We start from the raw sequence: 17,398 nt of genomic DNA on the forward strand, positions 1-17,398 counted from the left end.
ATTCTATGGAAACCCTTAATCTTTCTTCTTTCTTTCCCTCACGCTCTCCCTCCTATCCCCTAATGGCTGTTCACATTATAAGCCCAGTTTGAGTCTCTCACTGAAATTTTGTCAAATTACATGAATGCTCTGAGGCAATAATAACTGAAAATTGGACGCCTGTGCCTTGGGGAAATCAGAATCGGCCGGCAACCCCATGACATGAAGGTTTGCTTTAAAAACAGGCTGTAACATCATCCTAGGCTCATGGAAGAGGTTCCAGTCTTTGCTGAAATAATGAACTTCTCATCAAGAAATTCATAAAAGCACACCCAAACAACACCCCACCACCACCAACCCTGAGTCTTTCAATCATGATCGAAGCGTTATAGACGAGTGACATTTTTGCAGATTTGAACCTTGCTTCATTGTGAGAGGCAATATATCAAATGACACTACTGTGCTCAGAAGTTGAAGTGGCACAGTAAAATATTTATATTTAACTGCCCTCAAAGGGCAATTAGGGGTGGGCAACAAATGTTGGCTTTGCCAACACTCTCCACATCCTGTGTTAGAATAAATAAAAACAAATGGTGAGTTTAGAGCGACTGCTGAGCCACCTCTCTATGTAAACAACAGGGAAGAGGCACTATGATGGCCTGAATACATTCAGATGCTGAGTTGAGTATGCAGCACCAAGTTTCCACATAATCAGACAATAGATAGGTGCATCAGTGATAATATCAATGCATTTTGAGCAGCCGAAAGACTGCAAGCCAAAAGTAAGGAAGAGAGATAATAAATACACGTCCGTCAAAATGAGTCAACATTCAATTTGAGAATATTAGCTGCAAGCCAGGTTACACAAGGCTGACTCTGATGTATAAAGCACATTTCCTATACCCTGGCACCATCATGGGAGACTGGTAAACAAAGCTCTTGTTGCATAGCTAACAGCAAATTAAGACAGTTAAAGCAGGACAATGTGAGAAAGATAAATGGTAAATTGAGGCAATAGTGGACAGACTATGATTTTAAATACAATGGCTCTACATTAACTAGCTACATTATCAGATTCAAAGACAAAAGAGCTTTCTAATATAAAAACAAGTTTTCGTTTATACAGCATAGAATCTCGAGAACTCCAACCAAACCTGTGAGATAACTGACTTCAGCTCAGAAGTATTGGTGAAATGATCGAGTTCCACCGACAGGAGGAAAAACTTGGCTAGCGCCAGCCCCTCTCTTATTCTGAGTGAGTATAATGGGGCCTACTTTGTCAGTGGCTTAGCTTAGTTCAAAAAGGCAGGAGTGTTGTGGGGGGCATGGGCGGGGGAGGTGGCAGGGTAATTAAGGAGGTCCAATTATACATCACAGCTTTCTTTCTGAAATTGGAGAAAATAAAGTATCTGCTCTTTTTCAAACCGTCCCACCCATGTCCATGGCCACCCTCATGATTGAACCATTGCACTAAACCTCACTACCTCCAAGGTCAAAATTACCCACAAGGCCTAATCTACCATTTTCTCATCATCTTTACTATCCATATGCCCTTGATGCTCATCTTCCATTCCCAGAACAAAAGAAGAAACTACCTCTTAGCTCCTTCACCAGTACCCTCTCAAATTCCCTCTCTACAGGTCTGCAACCTGCAGCATCATGACTCTGACCACATCAGACTCTTCTGCCATTTTATTATCTGGGCCAAAGCCTGCCTACCTGGATTAATCTGGAGTGCAAGGAAAGTTCGTGATTCTTCCTCCCTACCATAAGCAGCCTCTTGTACCCAGCCTTTCCATATATCCAGATGAATGACTGGATTCATTGCCTCGGTTTTGGGGACAGGAGTCTGATTTGTTACTTTACATTGCTTCCTCCAATGCCCTTCCACAACAGTACCACACTATTTTCATTCCCCACGTTGGCTCTCATCAGGCTCATTTCTTAAAAGAATGACGGAAGGATAAAGCGGTGAAAAAAAATCACCAAAGGAAGGGGTTTAATAAATTGCCAACAACAGTATTTCTGTATTCCACAGGTTCAAATGTCTTAGTGGAGAGCAATCTTTCAATTAGTTTTTATCTCGTTCATCTTGCCTTTCATGCAAGATCTATCAAGCATGTTTTCAATACATTTCTAAACGTGATTCTGACAAAGTGGAGTGAGAAATAAAATTGTTCTTTAAACATAATGAAAAAGAAAATCAGGCCTTAAAATTAGGCCTTAAAGCATTTACTTCATGACCAACCTTGGACTCTGAGCAGTGGCTGGCACCTCAAATAGGCTGCCCACAGAGTGCAGATATCTTGAAGGTTTCCAGTGGAAGCCAAAACAGCAGTCACTGGAAGAGGTGTGCTAAGGCAGACAGTGACTATGAAAGGTCTAATACACACAAGCAAATCTTCCATTAAAAATCAGTCAAGGACCCTTTTTAAAAAAAAAAAATATCCAATCCATCTTATTCCTACTGGACAAGGCACTTAACACACAGTGATAGTTACACATTTCCATATTATTTATTTATACCACTCAAAATGATAATTAAATGTGCATCGTAGAGCTATTACTGACCTTGATCATCTCTGCTACATAGCTCTCTGGCCCAGTGTATTCAGTGGAGTCTTTGACTTTCACCAAGACAATGAAGCATAGATAATGCCACATGTTGTGCTCCTCCTTGATATGTTCTTCAAATGTTACTGTCTTGTTGTCAAATTTATCCCTTTCCAAGCCTAGAAACAATAAATTAACTAATTACCAAACCTGAGACTAATTACATGTGTAGAACTGAAGTGTAAACAGAAACAGCTCATTACCATTCAGGCATCAAGCTGACTGAGAGGAGAATCCATTACTCAAAGTCTATTCATTTACATGCGATGAGAAATTTTACAATCAAAGTAATGCATAACTACACTAGGCATGTTGAATTATTTGGAAGTCAACATCGCATGATCTGAAACAGTAAATGCCTTATTTAACACTACACTCATCTGTTCTGTACTGTGGGATGTTGTGACATCTGCTCTTACACTAATAGAACCTACACGGCAAGCATCTGTTCCAGCAATTCCTGGACACTCAATGTATCACACAACAGTTTGTTCTTGTTTGAAAACATTATTCTGAGCCTCCCCAATCAAACAGCATACTTCGCCTTTTACTGTATTTCCAATTTCCAGCATTTGTTCCTTATTATCTGAACTCGATTATTAAATGAGGCGGTGGTGAAAGAATGCCAGATGGTAAAAGGTAGTGGAGCAGCTAACACATTCAACTTTCATTGCTTTACGTGATAGTCAGTTTCTTTACATCTGGAGCTCTCCTACCTTGGAGATGCTTTGATTGGAGTTTTTTTCAAATAAATTGTTTCACAATTTTTTTTGAAGTAATTTACTAGAATCTTAACATTTCCAAGAATACCACATTTTCTAAAGAGCTGGTTTAGTGAGCTCAATCTGGTTTTTTCCACTGACCCGAGACATATCCCCACTCCCTTCCACTTCAGGCATGAATACTAACCACATATGAAGCAGGTAGTTTTCAGGACTTCTTCCTTCTTCTGCTTTTCACTCCTCAGGTCAGCAAAAGTGTCAATAATGACACCAAAGATCAAGTTCAGGACAATGATGATAACCATGAAGAAGAAGAGAAGGTCATAGATCACACGAGCAGCAAATAGTGGTTCCTGAAAAAATGTGACAGTGTCACCCACTGGACAATAAGTGCTTTGAAAGCCAGTTTGGTCCACTAAAAATGGGCCTTTTCTTCAATGTAAAACACACATCCATGGCATTTGCACATTGGAGTTTTCTCCAAGTTGATTTCAATACTAAGTTAAGTTAAGCTAAGTTATGCATGCATAATATATCTGCTTTATATATCCTGTAAGCATATCTGAAAGCCATCCATACATCGCAGGTGATCACAACTGTTCGTTTTGCTTGGCAGATACAAATAATTAATTTCTGGTGCTTCAAACTATTAATTAGTGCAATATGCACAAAACACAGAACAACTGCATTTATTTCCAAAATTCTTTTAAAAAAAGTGGAGACACATTTTAAATACCAAGATCTAAATATAACGGAAAGGTTAACGACACACGCTCAACTGGATACATTCATTGTCAGTTTGTTTTTGTGGAGGAGTGGAGATATTTTACAATCTGTGCAGTACATCAAATTGAAGCTAGTTGCTGGTAAAATCTGATTGATCAGTATTCTACTGTGGATTGTATTGGCAACTAAAATTTGATCAGATGAAGGCTAGAATGTTACGCACTCAGCCCAATGCCCTCTGTTTAGCCGGATAGTATCAGCGCCACATAATTATTGTTTGATAGAAAGTACCTCTTTGGAAGGTTTCCTGAGTACATCTCCCACTCCTCCTCCACTTCGCAGTCCATGGCTGAGGACAGTAATGATACACATCAACAGGGTTTCACAGGTATGCTCCGAGTCCTCTTCATTCTCGGAAAGCAACTCTGGCAGGGAACAATTTGTAAGTGAGGTTTGATCTTTAAGATATACCGAGGCCAGTCAACTTAAAATTAACAGGGACATCAATGCAGCATGTTGCCTCAACCTGCTTCCTAAATATATTGAATTGTAACCAAGGTCATCTTACCGTTACTTTCCACAGAATAAAGTGTTGAACAGTTTTCTCCGTTGCCCAGTCGGCAGACATCAGCAGTCAGGAACTCTTCTGCCATTGATGCAGCATCTTCTAAACAAATACAACAGAAGGAGAAACAGACCATCAGGCGGCAGTTTTGTTTGCAGAGATTCAGGTTCATTTCTACCTGTTTTCAAACACTGGAGAAGAGGCCTGCGCATGTTCTAATTGGGTTCCCTGCCTTGTACAGCAACCTTTCCATCATCGCTGTTAAATAGAAGAAAATTACTAGATTTACATATGTCCCAAAATTAATAATGGGCTTATTATTTTCACATAGTAACTTTGATGCCAGTCAGGGGATAAAGTCAATATATAATCAATATGGTTACCCTTAAAAGAAAATTACAGCACAAGTTAGGCAGGGTCAGATACCTTTCATCTCCATTATCGTGTCCCCAATTTTGGCCATAATTTAAAAATTTTGAATAATAGAAAATGCTGGGAAAACTCAGCAGGTCTGACTGTTTCTCTCTGCACAGATGCTGAGTTAACATTTCAAGTCCATACGACTTCTTCATACAGGCTCGAAATATTTAACTTCGTTTCATTCCCCACAGATGCTGTCAGACTTGCTGAGTTTTTCCAGCATTTTCAGTTTTTATTTCAGATTTCCAGCATCTGCAGTATTTTGCTTTTTGTTGATTTAAAAATTTAGGCTTGCTTGGTTTTTTGATTCAACTTGTACTAAAAAAAATTGAAGAAATTAGATCAAGTTCTTTAAAATATCATAAATTGTGCACCATTCACACATTGGTGCTCCATTAACAGTTTACAGTGTCAAGCTTGAGCTTCTGTAAGTAATTCCTTGACAGTGTTGCCACCTTCTTATTACCTCTGTCACTGAAGGTGGGCAGAGGTATGTTTTCATCCTGTTTTGTTAGTCTGTATGGAACAATATATCTCAAAAACTGATGGACTGATTTCAACAGGATTTGGAACACAGATAGGGTGTGGTCAAAGGAAGAACAAATTAACTTTTTGCAAAGATACAGATCCAGATCCTGGAATTTTTTAAAGAATCCATTAACGTTGAGAGATAGGATGATTGATTTTTTTTTTAAAAATAGAATGTTGTCTGCTGTTTTATTTAGCATGTTGATGATTGTTTTAAAATGTATGGATTGTCTCAGCTGCTGTGGTGGAATTTGTCACAGTTGTCAAAATGTGAGCAGCGTTTTCAAAGCAGGTTATTGGACGTGGATTGACCTAAAGCCTCTTCAGTGAGATAGAAGTCACCAGCAGCAGACTTGCATGGATTTAAACAAGGAGTATTATTTATTCATACACTCACCCTTGAAAAGTCTATTGCAACATCAATCACACAACACACACCCAAGAAAAATTCAATTAATGACAGTAGTGCACTTTTACAAATGTTAAAACCAAACAGAATAGTTAGCAGATCACACGTCTTTGAGAGTCTAGTGAAGGAGGGAGCTTTTCCTACTCTGGAATTGAAATTCAGGCAAGTTCAGATGGCTGGGGTCAAAACTGGATTAAAAGCAGCATTCCGTCGAAGTAAAGGCTGTTCAACAGGTCAGGTAGACAGGTCCTGATAACTGTTGTAACTGGGGGACAGTTTCTTACAAGTGAACCCAGAGCTGTTTAAAACAGGTTGGAGGAGGCCTTCCAAAGGCTTTAAGCCTTGAAAAGGCAAGATGAGAGAGTCTTCTGCAGCTGTGACGTTGTTGCTAGTGTTTTGCAGACTGCTCGATCTCAGTTTTTTTGATATAAGGGTTTCAAAATCAGAGGGCAATTTTGAACATATGATGAATGGCCATTGATACACGATAGAATGCAAATGATGGTCTTTCATAGTGAAGGAGGAGTTTCAGTCATATGCTCAAAATCCATTGACAAACAATAGAAGTAGATAGTGGGGTTTAGCACTTCATTGTGGATACTCAGTCCCAATAGCCCTCCATTGCTAAATGGCAGACCTGGAGTCAAAGAGTCTGGGAGTTCATTGTCCCTATGTTTTGGATTAAGCCTCGACAATAGCACGTGTGAAATTCCACAGAAAAGTGTTGTTTAAGCATGCCTATTCAAGCAAGCCTCTGCCTATTATAATCCAACTTGGAACTTTCCAGAAAGCTTGTTAGGCTGTTGAGGTGACCCTTCAGCAGTCATCTTCATCAGGGTCCATTTTAAAATGAATACCATTTTTAACATGCAATATCTCAATATCTTCATGCCTGTACTGGCATGACAATATAGAGGGGCAAACTCCTACAAATGTTGGGCTTCCAATTTTCCATTATCTTGGAGAAGCCATTGTGATTTATTCACTTACCGCTTTGTAATATACTTGCATATTATACCCAGTATTGAGTCATGAGTGTTGATCATCCTATTGGCTATGGCTGATAAACAGAAGGTGCGCCGGAGATTTGTTAGATACAGTTGGATTTCCCCCAAAGGCACTGAAGACCTTTCACTGACCAAATCACTGCAAACGAGGCCACACTGATCATCTCATCCTGCGCAATTTCCCAGTATCTATGGCACAACAGTACAGATGCATCCACCTGCTCTTGTTAAAAAATGGTCACCAAGATAGTTGGAGACTGGTGGCTGAAACAGATTGAAAAAGCCCTTTAAGAAGATTTGCGTCAACAGTTTCCTGAGGGTATTTTTTTGTTAAATGAACTTTTCCCCTGGTTTTGTTTTTGTTCCTGATTCCTCTTAGGTAGTCAGCTTTTACATCAATTGCTGCAGTACTGCCACTTTCTCTTTGTGACACACATAATAGTAGCATAATGGAATTCCCCCTGGGAATCCCATACACTTTCGTTGTTGAGGAAGGGGAGGGGAAGAAGGGACCTAGGAGGATACAGCAAGCAGGCAATGTTGGACCAGGTCTATAAGCAACCACGTCATCATACCAGCCTGAAACAAGCAGAGGCCAGCCTGCTTTCCTGGGATTGTCCCAAGCAGGAGGAGGGGGGAAAAAGTGGATGGAGGGAGACACACTGGGTGTGGGGGCAAAACACCAGCAAGAGAGGTAGGAGACACCAGGATGTGGGGGAAAAGGGTTGGTGAGGGGTGGGGGCGTGGGGGGGCGGGTGGTGAGAAAGACTCCAGGAGTAACAACACAATTGTGTCACAGCTGTAATCTTTTCTGCTGCGAAACTCAACCACAGGCTTGGCACTCTCTGTGGCTATGTCAGTCACTTCAGACCACATCTTTCATGCCTCATGGTTATTCCAGGCATGTTACACACTCCTGCCCTAAGGGAAGGTTACTCAGGGGTATCAAAAAAATAGACAGCCATTCTTCATATCCACCTAATACATCAGAACATCCACTGTATTAGCTGCCTGCTGCGCTGCTCATTCACTCACCCGCAGACTGCACTGTGTCCCCCTTCATTTCATTTCTACCTGGCACTTAGTTGTGTTGACCACTTGTGAAGAGAGAAACTCCCTTCCAATGCAGTCCAGATGTGGAAAAAACTTGCGCCGTTGGTGTAGGAACAGCCAGCAGTAGGCCACATTCAGCCCCTCAACTCTGTTTCTGCAGTTCAATTAGATCACTGCTACCCTATACCTCAACTTCATTTAGCTGCCCTCGCTCAAAAATCTACTGATTTCAGTTGTGAAAATTTCCCAGATTCTACGGCCTTTGTTGGGCGTCGGGGAGATCAAGAGAGTTCCAAATTTCCACTACCTTGTTTCACTCCTTAATACTATAGCTCCAGTTTTATGATTGTGTCCAGTTGTTTTGGGCTTCTCTACCAGAGGAACTAGTTTTTCTGCATCTACCCTATCGAGTTTCTTTATCATTTTAAACCCCGTGATTATATCACCCTGCAACCTTACAAATTCATGAAATGTGAACCAAATGTGTGCAGCTTGTCCTTAGCTTAACCGCCAAGTCACTACATCATTCAGGTGAATCTGCACTATACCCCTTCCAAAGCCAATATATCTTTTTTGAGGTGGTGTCCAAAGCAGAACACATTCTCTTTATTAACTTCAGCATTGTCTTCATTACTGGTCATAGTTAAGGGCATTCTCACATGAGATGGAGCAGGGTTCTCTTAAATTACCACAGCTCCTACATAATGAGGAAACTTAGATCCACATTGAGCTGAGTGCCAAATCTTCTATTGCAGACCCAACTTTAGCCTGGTGGATAATGAAGAGGCATTGCATTGTCAGGTGATGAATTACCCATCACAGAGCATGCAGCCCTGTCCTGCTCTATGAGGTCGCTGTGTTAATATGGTTACTCCAGTTATGGTTTTAGTCAGCGGTGGCCTCTCAGGATGGTAATGGTGAAAGACTCTGATGCCATTAAAGTTCAGGGAGTTATAGTTGTGTAATTTCTTGGAGATGATCATTACATGATCCTTACATGGCAAGAATGTTAACTGCTACCTCCCATCCCAGGCCTGAATGTTGTGTAGGACCTGCTATAGGCTGGGATGGCCTGCTTCTTTTTTTGGAAAAATTATGAATGGAACTGAACATTGCGTAATCATTAACCAACAGTGTCACTCATGATGAAGGGAAAATCATTGATGAAGCAGCTGAAGATAGTTGGAACAAGAACACTTTGCTAAGGAATTCCTGTGAAAATAACTTGGGGGTATAATGTTTCAACTCCAGCCACCACAACCATTTTCCTTTGTGCCAGTCACCAGAGAGTTTTCCTTCAACTCCCGCTGACAATGGTCACAAAAGAGAGGCTGCCACACTCGGTTAAATATATCCTTGATATCAAGGGCAACTGGTCAATCTTGTTTTGCCGAGTTCAAATGCATCACACTGGAAGAGGTATCCATCATATCCATTGAGGAAATTTAGGGTATCAGAAGAATTTCCTGGAACCCAAGTGCAAGACCATTGGTTGATATCAACAATTTGTTATTTATCATAATGGGGCAAGCAACGACAGTTATAAGGACCTAAGAAACAGGAGTAGACCATATGTTGCCTTGAGCCTGCTCCACCATTCAATGCGATCATGGCTGACTGGCCTCAACTTCACTTTCCCGCTCGTTCTCCATATCCCTTAATTCCCTGAGACACAAAAATGTGCGTATCTCAGCCATGAATATCTTCAACGATGCAGCATCCCCAACCCTCTGCAGTAGAATATTCCAAAGATTCACAACCCTTTGTGTGAAGCAATTTCTCCTTGTTTCAGTCCTAAATGATTGGCCTCTTTTATCCTGAGACTGCGCCCCCGTGTTCTAGATTCCCCAGTCAAGGGAAACGACCTCTTGGTGTCTGCCCCATCAAACCTTTTCAGAATCTCAATCGTCAATGCTAATTGTTTAATGGCGAACTAGCGTGGTTCTGGATAGTAGAACTAACATTGCATCAGCTTGAACTGTAAGACTGGCCTTCTATCAAATTGGGCACCTGAAGCAGATTGGGTCTACAGTTGTCCAGGGGAATGTTAATCATTAACCAGCCAGCCTGTTTCATTGTTAGGACTTGAAGGACAGGCCAGTCACAGGTGACTTGAATCCTTCACACTTGGCTCAAGGTTACCCCTACATATCAAGGTTCTCTTGAAATCCAGGGCTTCTCCTGGCTGAAAGATCAGTGAGAAGTTTGCTACGTGCTAATTTGAGCTGGTTAAACCACAGCAGTGTGTCTGCACACACTTAGGTATCCCCAAAGCGTGCCAGTTGCGAACTGGGCCTAAGCTGCCTCTTGACTTTAGTAGACGAGATGTGTAGCCAGGGGAATAGAGGGCACAGTCTATATTGGGCACACAGTAATTCTATGAATTACTCAGCAAGTTGGCTTGGGGACTCAAGCATGATGTGTTTCAAAAAAAGTGAAGGTAGCATTGTAACACGTTAATTATCGATTGATTACAAGTTCTTCCCTGCTAATTTTGTAGTCGATGAGAATGTTTACATGGGCTTTTAGGAGGCCCAGGATTTCTCAGTTTGAGTAGAGTTGCTGGCTGATCGCACACAAACTGTTATTAACTACAATAGCTTGTATTCAATTCTCCAAAACTCTAAAGTTGTGTCTGTTGAAGGAACAACAGAATTAAAGAAAGTATTTGATGATTCACTAAGTCAAACCTAATCCTAAGGTTTGGGGAATTATAACTAAACTCACATATATTGTGGCTCAACCTTTACCATTGACCTTGCAATTCAAACAAAACACTTGAATCGGCCAACATGGTTGTATATTAACAAACAGAAAAGTCAGATACTATCATTTGTCTCTTCAAAACATTATATATGATACACATTATGTACTCTTAAAATTCTAACAGGACTAGACAGTGTAGATGCAGGAAGGATGTTCCCGATGATGGGGGAGTCCAGAACCAGGGGTCACAGTCTGAGGATACGGGGTAGACCATTTAGGACTGAGATGAGGAGAAATTTCTTCACCCAGAGAGTGGTGAGCCTGTGGAATTCGCTATCACAGAAAGTAGTTGAGGCCAAAACATTGTATATTTTCAAGAAGGAGTTAGATATAGCTCTTGGGGTGAAAGGGATCAAAGGATATGGGGAGAAAGCGGGAGCAGGCTATTGAGTTGGATGATCAGCCATGATCCATAATGAATGGCAGAGCAGGCTCAAAGGGCCGAATGGCCTTATCCTGCTCCTATTTTCCTACTCTACAGTTTGCCCATTAATGCATTGTAGCTTGAATTAAAGATGTAATTGCTGCATGCGGAGTTTTGGTCCCCTTATTTAAGGAAGGGTGTTAATGCATTGGAGGCGGTTCAAAGGTTTACTAGATTGATACCTGGAATGAGTAGGTTGTCTTATGAGGAAAGGTTGGACAGACTGGGCTTGTTTCAGAAGAATGAGGGGTGATTTGATCGAAGTATACGAGATCCTGAACGGCCTTGACAAGGTAGACGTCGAAAGGATGTTTCCTCTTGTGGATGAGACCAGAACTAGGGGGCACTGTTTTAAAATTAGGGGTCACCCTTTTAGGGCAGAGACGAGGAGAAGTTTTCTTCTCGAGTGTTGTGCGACTTTGGAACTCTCTGCCTCAGGTGGTGGTGGAGGTGGGGGTCATTGAATATTTTTAAGGCAGAAGCAGATAGATTCTTGTTAGGAAAGGGAATCAAAGGTTATCAGGGTTAGATGGGGATGTGGAAATCGAAACACTAGATGACCAGCCATGGTCTTATTGAATGGCGGAGCAGGCTCGAGGGGCTGAATGATCTACTCCTGTTCTTATTAGAGTGTATATGCATAAGAACCTTGTTATAAGTTGGGAAACATAACCAAAATTCACAAGTACCACCGCAATGAAATCCTTGTAGGTGCCTTTACCACTGTAGTGCTTCCATTATTATTCTTGTCGTCTTATATGTCTACACTCTTCAATACAAACAGTGTAACTCAGATCAACTTGAGACTGGAGGCCTTTCGATTGATAACGTTTGAGACACTAAACGGTAATTAACTCATGGTGCATATTGTAGGAGACCTCCATAATTGATAACTGAGCTTTATTGGTGTTACTTAATGCCTATTCCATGTTGTGGGCTTTAATCTAGAATAAATAATTCAGTTAATTTTAGTCTGTAAAAGCTTTGTTGTGTTTGAACTTGAATTCTGCCATGCCGAATTGATTGAAATGTATTGTCAGTCAATGTGAAGTCAGCTTGCAGAGGGGTAATTGTCAACTCAGAACATTCACTGTCTTCAATGTAGACTATGCAAAGTTTCTAGTTTATGCAAGAACAGGAGACAACTATTTAGTTCCTGGAGTTCTACCATTCAATGAGATTATGGCTGATCTGTATCTCAATTCTATTTACTGTACCTACCTTTGATCCATGTACCTCAATACCCTTACCTAATAAAAATCTCAATCTCAGTCATGAAAATTTCAATTAACCCAACATCCATAGCTTTTTTTGGGGGGTGGGGAGAGGCAGAAGTAAGGAAGTTCCAAATTTCCACTCCCCTTCTATATGAAAAAGTGCTTTCTGATTACGCTCCAAATCTGTGGTAGCTTCAAATTTTAAAACTGGATTTAACAGACCAAAGCAAGTTGCTTCAATGTATCTACCTTGTGAAATTCTTTTGCCATTTTAAACACCTATTATTTCAGCCTTCAACCTTCTAAACTTAGGGAATGCAAGCCAAATTTATACAACATGTGCTTCGAATTTAACCCTTTAAAGTCCTGGAATTATTTTGGCGAATCTGTAGCTGTAACCAATCCACCCTTCCTGAGGTATGCAGTCTAGGTGGGGTCTGATCGAGGCTCTGTACAGCTGGAGCACAATTCCCTCTGCTATTTATTCCAGCTGCCTTGAGATAAAGGCTAATACTCGATTCGTCTCACACTCACTTTTAATTCAGTGTGTACTTGGACATCTAAATCCCTTTCCGTCTTGATAGTTAATAACCTCTCACCATTAAGAAACAAGCTTTGTTAACAGGAAGAGCTAGGAAACTGCTGAAAGGAAGAATTGTATTTTTAAAACCTGAACCCTGTTGTCAAAAACCTCTGTGCATTAAGTACGCTTGCTTAATGAAAACACGATAATGAAACTTTGCTCTTGGTAAAGCCTCTCCATCAACATTCAAGTGCAGAAATGATATATGAAGTTTCAGTATGAGTTGACCTTGACGTGTCACCCTCTCACATCCCTTCAACTTCACACTCTATCTTAACCAGAGGCCAATGCTATCATTATTATTACTGGCATTTGTCCATCTCGGGAGACGATGGGCTGGGCCCAGGGTGTGTATCACTTCTGTATTTAACATCATCTGCTGTGGCTGTAGAGGCCGATTCACGAGTGGCAGCCCCTTCCGCAGCTGGCACAGGTGAATGGTGTTGGCCTGAGATTGGCTGATGTTTTTTCCATCTGGTGGGCTCTCTTTTCTGCCATCTGGTCATTTCTTTTGTCTCTGCTTTTTCCGTGCCCTTCCTGACTGCTCGTTTCCAGGCTCTCCGGTCAGCAATGAGAGCTTCCCATGTATCAACTCTGAACCTGATCAACTTGGAGGTCTCACTTGCAGACATCTGTGTATAGCAGGTGTGGGCGACCTGTTAGTCTCATGCCAATAGCAAACTCTCCACAGAGTGGAGATTTTGGGGATGTGGCTATCATCCATTCGGCTCACATGGCCCAGCAACAGAGTCACTGTTGTATAAAACTCATTATGGCTGGCATATAAGACATCTGGATATCATTGAGTGCTGAAGGAAAAACTCTGAAAATAAAGACTAGCCTTTGGACAAAAATATTTCAAGTTCTTCCTATGAAGACAATCAGGCTTACCCCACCCACACATATCAAACCTTGTGCACTTTATCCGATCTGCTATGTAATTGTTACCTTTATACTATAAGGAATCCAGGCTAATTGCCAAAAAAAAAAGTACAAGATAGGGAACTCACTCTGTAGGAAGTCATGGGTATGAAATCGTGCAAAACTATGGAGATTATCCTATCCAGCTCCCCACAATCCCTCAAAGCAGCATGTACTTTAACCACTGAACGAAACATTAAGGACTTCACAAAATGCAGTCCTACTTAATTCTGACTTAATATGTTGGTTTTACCTGCCCAGTAGGTTTTGTTTGGCACCTTGTCCACTGCCAGGATGAAATCATCCTTGAAAAACAAAAAGCCAACTATGGAAAACAGGTAGACTAAGATAAGAGCTAGCACAGCTGTCAGAATGATGGAGCGGCCATTTCGAGTGACACTCTTGATGACATTCAGTAATGTCTCTTCTCTGTAAACCAGATCAAAAAGCTGAAAAATAAACAGAAAAGGATCCGTCTTTAACCTTCATGGAAATTAAAGTTAAGGAAATCTAACCTGCTGGACAAGCCAGTCTATTTCTAGTAACTGCACTTCAGTATGTTGCTTCAAGCTTAGGAATTGTTGATCAAAATAATCCTTCCTGTAGTCAAGGTATGCTTACTTTAGGTTGTCACTTTTGATACATGAAAAATTATACGCGTTAAATGTAAGCTTTCATTCAATCTATATTCGTCCTTGCATGGTGATTGTCATATGCAAAATGACTGTGGATATTTGGTTAAACTCTGTTTTGCCCCTCCCCAACCCATTAGGTCCTATATGTTGTTATTGGGGGGTGGGGGGGGGGGGTGGGGGTGGTAGGAAAAGAGCAAATGGCTGGCAGAGCAGAGCAATGGGGAAAGAGCAGGGCAGTGAATCTAATTTCATAGCTCTTTCAAGGAGTCATTTCAGAGATGGTGGGCTGAATGGCCTCCTTCTGCGCTGTATGATTAAATGTCCTGTTTCTGGTGACAATGTCATTCGAACAAACTACACTGGAGGGGGGCTTACCATCTGACCTTCCTCATCTCGGAATAGAAAAACAATTTGCTCTTTTGCATCTCCTTCCCAATCCTGGTAGTTTGGTCAAATTTGAAGCTTAAATGTTTAAAGCAAAATTGAATTGACTTTCTTCAGATACATACCAGCAGACTGTAGAAGAATTCATGGGCAAAAAGTCCCATGACAGATATTAGTGTGTATGCTAGATGATAAAGAAACTCCACATCCAAGACCATTGCCATGTAACCTCTAGTGAAAGTTCCTCGGTTTCCGACAAAACTAGTCAGGAATATTACCTTATTGCCAACCTGTTAGGACGCATAAAAAAATCATTGATCAGCCTTTTTAGTTGTCAACAGATTTAAGGTTAATGACGATTTAAGCATTAGCTTTACAGCAAGTGACCCAAATTTCTATAAAAAGCTTTTTTCCACATGCATTTCATTTAAAATGAAGTGAAGAGTGTGATAGAGATAACTGTGGTTTTTAATATGCCCTTTAACAGCTTACCTTGACAGGAGGAAATCTCCCTTTGAATAATCAAAATGACCCAACAGAGCCAGTTTTGGGTCAACTTGAATGGCTATGCAAATTGACACAACCCAGCTAATAACTACATTGCCATGCAAATGTAAATTCATTTTTCACAGGGCTGTGTTAACTTTATTATTAAAAGGAATATTCAGGAATTCTGTGGATTCTGAGATTTGAACCCAAATAGCAACCCTGGAATTTAATCTATGCAATGAAAAATGGCACAGCAGTAAGTGTCAAATTCCTACATGCCATTTAAATAATAGTCAATGCATAAAAAAAAAACAATTGCTAAGAAAGTCGAGGCGTCAGCTTTTAGACAAAAGGAAGGACCTTCTGGGATTGTTATGTTCAGTGACGATATGCAAGATATCATATTTCAGGGCCGCGGACCAGTCTAGCTCTGAAGCGCACCAGTAAATCTGTCCTGCTTGTCCCGTGGTAGCCCTGGCAGAAATTGGTCTGGGTTTTAAAGACAGGGCCAAGCTAGGGGGATTGACACGCCTCTAGCATTAAAGCTAGAAAGTTCCAAGCTCAATTCTTGGTTTGTAATAAGTTCACTGACCCCAACAGTTTGAATGGTACAATGGGTCTTAATAACCCACCAGCCCTAAGGAAGGAGTAAACACAGCCAGGGCCCACTCCTGATTTCTAACTCATGACTTGCTTGGGTGTCAGATGAGGGCCGAATCCAGCTGAGTTGAATGACTATCTAACTCTATCAACACAGATGGTTTAGGTTTGCAAATACACAGTAGCTAGACAGGACCAGGATGCAGTTAGGCACCCTGTGTAGCTGCACTCAATAGAGGGACAGCTTCACCAGGAAGGAAAAAAGGAGTGAAGTTTGTAAGGAGTGGAATGGGGAATGCATTACATTTTTCGGCTGAAAAGAATGGAGTCCAAGAATACGACGTTAGTCATATATTAATTCTGTTTAATAAGACATGGGTGGTGGGCATTAATTGGGCATTCACTTGACCTCTCAAATAGTCACAGGCTAATTCTGCAGTTGTTGTGTTAGGTGGTGTATGCTTTGTCATGCCCAGTAAAGTCATGTCATATTCACAACTTTTAAAATGTGAACTTTACTCCGTGCGGGATATTTTGGAACTGACTGTTCTTTTAAAATGGACAAAAGCTTGCTGCAGAAGATGGTTGCCAAGGGTCACCGGAATGATCTGGGTCATTAAGTATATTCAAGGCTGAGAGACAGATTTTTAATCAGTAAGGGAATCAAGGGTTATGGGGAAAAGACAGGAAAGTGGAGTTGAGGATTATCAGATCAACCATGGCCTCATTGAATGACTGAACAGACTCGATGGGCCGAATGGCCTACTTCTGCTTCTACGTCTTATGCTCTTATGTTCATTAAGATTTTGAAAGGAAGATGTGTACATTTTTTATCCCGAGTGTGTGGACAATGAATTCAAAACTGCCACAGTCTCGCAAGGACAAAAGAATACATTATAGACTAAGGTGCCAACTACTTATCTCCTGAGACCGTGCAAAATACATTTCCTGACTTGAATGTGTCTTTCTGAAACAATGATTGTCTCAACTTCCACCCACCCCACCTCGCACCCCCACCTCCCCACCTCGGAATGAATGTCTTCAAACAATAACCCGGGTTGTGGCTAATCAACCAAAGACCAACACAATATTTGGAAAATGGAACTGTGAGAAGCTATATGGTAGGGGAGCCATGTTGGTCTCCCCTTTAAGTGCTGTCCGCAGAAAGACACAGCAGCAGCAGGAAGGGCAGTAATACCTATGCCTTAAGAACCGGAGGCTGCAATATCATAAGATCCCCAAGCCTGTTACTTTTCAGGTCCAATACTGCCAACTGACCCCCCTGGTAATGAGACAACAAGCAACTAACTTTGTGACCTGCAGAAGTCCATCTCTTCAGGGGCATCTTGAAAACCAC

At 41.2% G+C, this 17,398-nt stretch overlaps 1 protein-coding gene across 1 annotated transcript in view; it reads right to left on the minus strand.

The window, feature by feature from the left end:
* The window catches only part of itpr1b (inositol 1,4,5-trisphosphate receptor, type 1b), a 490,770-nt gene that overhangs the window by 77,143 nt on the left and 396,229 nt on the right, over positions 1–17,398 (minus strand). The window contains exons 53-58 of the mRNA XM_078543785.1: positions 15,078–15,242; positions 14,187–14,382; positions 4,609–4,707; positions 4,332–4,465; positions 3,502–3,667; positions 2,551–2,711 (exon numbers count right to left, since the gene is read on the minus strand). Of these exons, the coding sequence (XP_078399911.1) occupies positions 2,551–2,711; positions 3,502–3,667; positions 4,332–4,465; positions 4,609–4,707; positions 14,187–14,382; positions 15,078–15,242 (921 nt within the window). The remainder of the gene's footprint in view (positions 1–2,550; positions 2,712–3,501; positions 3,668–4,331; positions 4,466–4,608; positions 4,708–14,186; positions 14,383–15,077; positions 15,243–17,398) is intronic.

This window comes from Cetorhinus maximus, chromosome 6, assembly GCF_964194155.1.
Source record: "Cetorhinus maximus chromosome 6, sCetMax3.hap1.1, whole genome shotgun sequence".
NCBI lineage: Eukaryota > Metazoa > Chordata > Chondrichthyes > Lamniformes > Cetorhinidae > Cetorhinus > Cetorhinus maximus.